At 34.7% G+C, this 3,725-nt stretch overlaps 1 protein-coding gene across 1 annotated transcript; it reads left to right on the top strand.

Annotated features, from left to right (window-relative positions):
* On the top strand, positions 1-3,305 carry LOC118029967 (protein STRICTOSIDINE SYNTHASE-LIKE 5-like). The gene is made up of 4 exons (XM_035033971.2): positions 1-558; positions 1,799-2,106; positions 2,366-2,498; positions 2,622-3,305. The coding sequence occupies exons 1-4, from the start codon at positions 64-66 to the stop codon at positions 2,898-2,900; spliced, it is 1,215 nt and encodes a 404-aa protein (XP_034889862.1). The 5' UTR covers positions 1-63; the 3' UTR covers positions 2,901-3,305.
* The last annotated feature ends 420 nt before the right edge of the window (positions 3,306-3,725 follow it).

A 3,725-nucleotide genomic window follows, 5' to 3' on the forward strand; every position in this document is an offset into this window, starting at 1 on the left:
TTCGTTTTATGACATCAAATATTAAAATGCCAATGATTTCAGACAACTTGTTTCATAATTTAAATGCTTGCTCAGTATCTAGATAACATTATGCAACCCCCTATGGATATGGCAACGAAGTCTAGACCTGCAAGCTCACCATCTTCTCCGAAACCCACATCAAGAAAGACCTCATGGCCTTTCCTTACTGTTCTGTTAACGGTTCTATCTCCTGTCTTGGTAGCTACACTCGTTTTCCAACTTGACTCGTTCGAACCAGCTCGCTTGCCGATCCACGAGCTGACTCAGCCACCATTGAAGGCTTTGAAGAAGAATGATCACATGCTTCAAGGGTCGGAGCTTGTGGGTTTCAAGCAGTTGATTGAACCAGAAGATATTGCATATGATAGCAATTCGGGTGTTATTTACACTTCTTGCGCTGATGGGTGGGTTAAACGAGTCACGATTAATGACTCAGTTGCTGACACTATCGTGGAGAGCTGGGTTAGCACTGGAGGTAGGCCTCTCGGACTCGCCCTTGGACACGATAATGAAGTTATTGTAGCCGATGCTTTCAAGGTTGGTGACGTTAATTAATCAACTTAATGTTCTATTACAAGAAATAAATTAATACGCCATGTTCATCTCCATGTTCTGTTTTTTTTTTTTTTTCCTTTAGCAATTGGTTGGATTGAAATTTGGGTTTGGTGTTTTGGTTTGATCTCCTGGATATAAGATTCCCTGCAAAATAGTTAGAATTTCTCGTTTTCTAATGAATTAAACCTAAAGGGACTCGAATTGAAAAAAAAAAAAAAAAACAGAGACCCTTCTCTTTCCAGAGTAGGTAGTCGCTAAAGCCACATACTCCTCCTCAGCCATGCACTGTTTTTGGGATGACCGCTTTGATGAGATGAATCTAATAGTGGAAAGAATTACCATTTTTGGAGATTGGAGGCTCTACCACTAGACCATGGTGGTCCGGTTCACATGGTGGTATGTTATTCCACGCGACAACCCTTTTTCTTTTTTCTTTTTTGATTTTTTAATCAATATTAATTCTTCAACTGAGTCTTGAATTTCATTTCACCCCAGCCTATTCAATTTTTTTTTCAATGTAATATGTAACTCCCTAAGAGCTCATATGAATTTAATCTCGCATTTCATCTTAAACAAATAAAACAAACACTCAAATAGAGAAAAAACTTAGAAGGGTAAAGAATGTGATAACTAGCCAACTAAATCAGCACTTTCTTGCTTTAGGGTTATGTATATGACTTGATTTGTTAATTTTACATTTAACCCGTATTAATATGTTCATAATTTCAAAATTAAAATCACATATTAAATATAATTGACACAAATTCATTGTTTTTTAAAAAAAAAAAAATTTGTTGCCATCACTAAAGATGCTTGCACGTTTTATTTTAGATAATTAGAGGAAAAAAGAAAAACAAATATTACATTTTGTTTATTAGAGAGTGCCAAGCATAAAAAATAATATAAAAATACATGAAGCTAAGACTAATTAGGAGTGATATAATATGTTCCGAAAGAAATCACTTTTCTCTCATAAAAGTATGAGTGAATGCAATCTTTTTTCAAGATCATTATAGTTTTTGCAAAATTAGCTTTATTTATTTTTATATTTATCTTATGTCTATAAGTTTAATTGTCTTGAAATCAACTCTGAATATATAATCATGTTTCAATGTATTGTTTTCTAATGTATTTAATACAAGTTTACTAATGTCTTATGTGTAGCATTGGTATTACGTTAATTACCGCATGGGCTTGTTATATATAATATTGTGTATAACAGGGACTGCTAAAGATAAGTGGAGAGGGTAAAGTGGAGCTACTAGCTGATGAGGCTGAGGGTGTAAAATTTAAACTCACAGATGCTGTAGATATAGCAGAAGATGGCACCATCTATTTTACAGATGCTTCATACAAATACAATCTGCTCGAGTTCTTCTGGGACCTTTTGGAGGGTAAGCCATATGGTCGAGCAATCAGCTATGATCCAGTTACCAAAGAGACCAAGGTTTTGGCCCATAACCTCTACTTTGCTAATGGAGTCGTGGTCTCACCAGATCAACAATATGTGGTCTTCTGTGAATCATTCATGTATGATCCGAGTAATCTTATTTACGTTCTTGCAAGCACGCATGCTAGTTTTCGAGAAATTAGCTTCTTTGATATTTCTTTTTTTTTGTTTGGCTTTCATAAGGGGGTTTTTTTTTTCCCTAAAAGATGCGCCCAGGGATAAGGCTATACGCTAACAAAACATTGAGATAATAAATTTTATAGGTTATCCAACAACACCAACTACCTATGAATTATCATTAAGTTCTTATAATTCACCTTTTTGAACTGGTTATTGCAGGAGAAGGTGTAGAAAATATTACATACAAGGAAAGAAAAAAGGGAGCCTAGAGACATTCATTGACAATTTGCCTGGCTTGCCTGATAACATCCATCATGATGGACATGGCCATTACTATATTGCATTAGCCTCGGTAATTTAATTGCGTTCCTGCTATTCTTTACTTGCATTAATCTTCTTTTTCCGTTCGCTTAGAGACCTCTATAGTATAACTGTTGTTTATTACACCATTAATGTTGCTACAAAAATACAACAGGAAATCACAGTTGCACTGGACCTAGCACACAAACATCCTTTTCTTCGAAAGCTTATGGGTATCTATACGAAGTACATAGGGGAAATTAATATGTGGAAGAATGGTGGTATTTTCATCGTAGATTTGGAAGGAAAACCAATGGAGCATTACTATGATCCAGGTTTGGCATTGATTTCAAGTGGGATCAAGATTGGAAACCATATATACTGCGGTTCTATTGTCAGACCCTACATTTTCCGTCTTGATGTCACAAAGCATCCTGCACGAGCCACAGTGTAAGCAACACCCCTATGAAGTGATGTTCTTCGCATTATCCCACACCCTGCAATTATCTTTATCATATTATTCTAATAATGTATCTTCTTCTTTCTTGGCTACTTATGGTATTGCTGGCTATGAAATGGTCACAGGACAAGATTTGTTTCTTTTTCAGTTATAGAAATTATTCAAAGACAGAAAATGAATGTTAAATATCTATTTTCTAATTGTGGCAACACTCCCATTGTTATTTTCGGCTGCTGTCAATGCTCAAAGTGAGATTATTCTTTCTAGATCGGACATAAAAAAAAAATTACAAGCCCTGAGCTACATATCATCAACCCAGATTGTGTAGGTAACTAGGGAAAATTACCCATCTTTAATATGTCATTGTTTACTCCAAAAATAAACTTAATGTTTGTCTTATTGTTCAATTTAAAGTTCAAATAAAGTTATTCATTTTATAAATAAAATGCATGATGTTCTTGGGGACGTTATTGTAATTTGCTGAAGATGAAGATTTTATAAAGGTGTAATGTCATTCGGTATAGATTTTTATGCTTCATTATAAATAAAAAGCATATACATTGATTTCCATGTTTGATCATGTTGAATTACGTATTGTATTCTCTTCAATCATAGCTCTTTTCGATTTCAATTTTCAATGTTTGTCATGTACTCATGCATCTCTTTCACATCTGAAACACAATGTCATCCTTCTTCTTTTCTTGCTGTTGTTGTGGGCAAGGTTTGTTGCTTGTGACATTGCTGCACGGCAAGCTTTGATATTTTGTTTGTTCGTTGTTCTCTTATAAATGTTGATTTCCAAACCAATTGAAACACAGT

The sequence above is a fragment of the Populus alba genome, chromosome 5 (assembly GCF_005239225.2).
Source record: "Populus alba chromosome 5, ASM523922v2, whole genome shotgun sequence".
In the NCBI taxonomy this organism is placed as follows: Eukaryota; Viridiplantae; Streptophyta; class Magnoliopsida; order Malpighiales; family Salicaceae; genus Populus; species Populus alba.

What these genes read in the sequence shown, in the direction of transcription:
- LOC118029967 (XM_035033971.2), top strand. Translation starts at nt 64, where the DNA reads ATGCTTGCTCAGTATCTAGATAACATTATGCAACCCCCTATGGATATG. An exon ending in TTGTAGCCGATGCTTTCAAG is followed by an intron (nt 559 to 1,798) that starts GTTGGTGACGTT and finishes TGTGTATAACAG; the next exon opens with GGACTGCTAAAGATAAGTGG. An exon ending in ACTATATTGCATTAGCCTCG is followed by an intron (nt 2,499 to 2,621) that starts GTAATTTAATTG and finishes AAAATACAACAG; the next exon opens with GAAATCACAGTTGCACTGGA.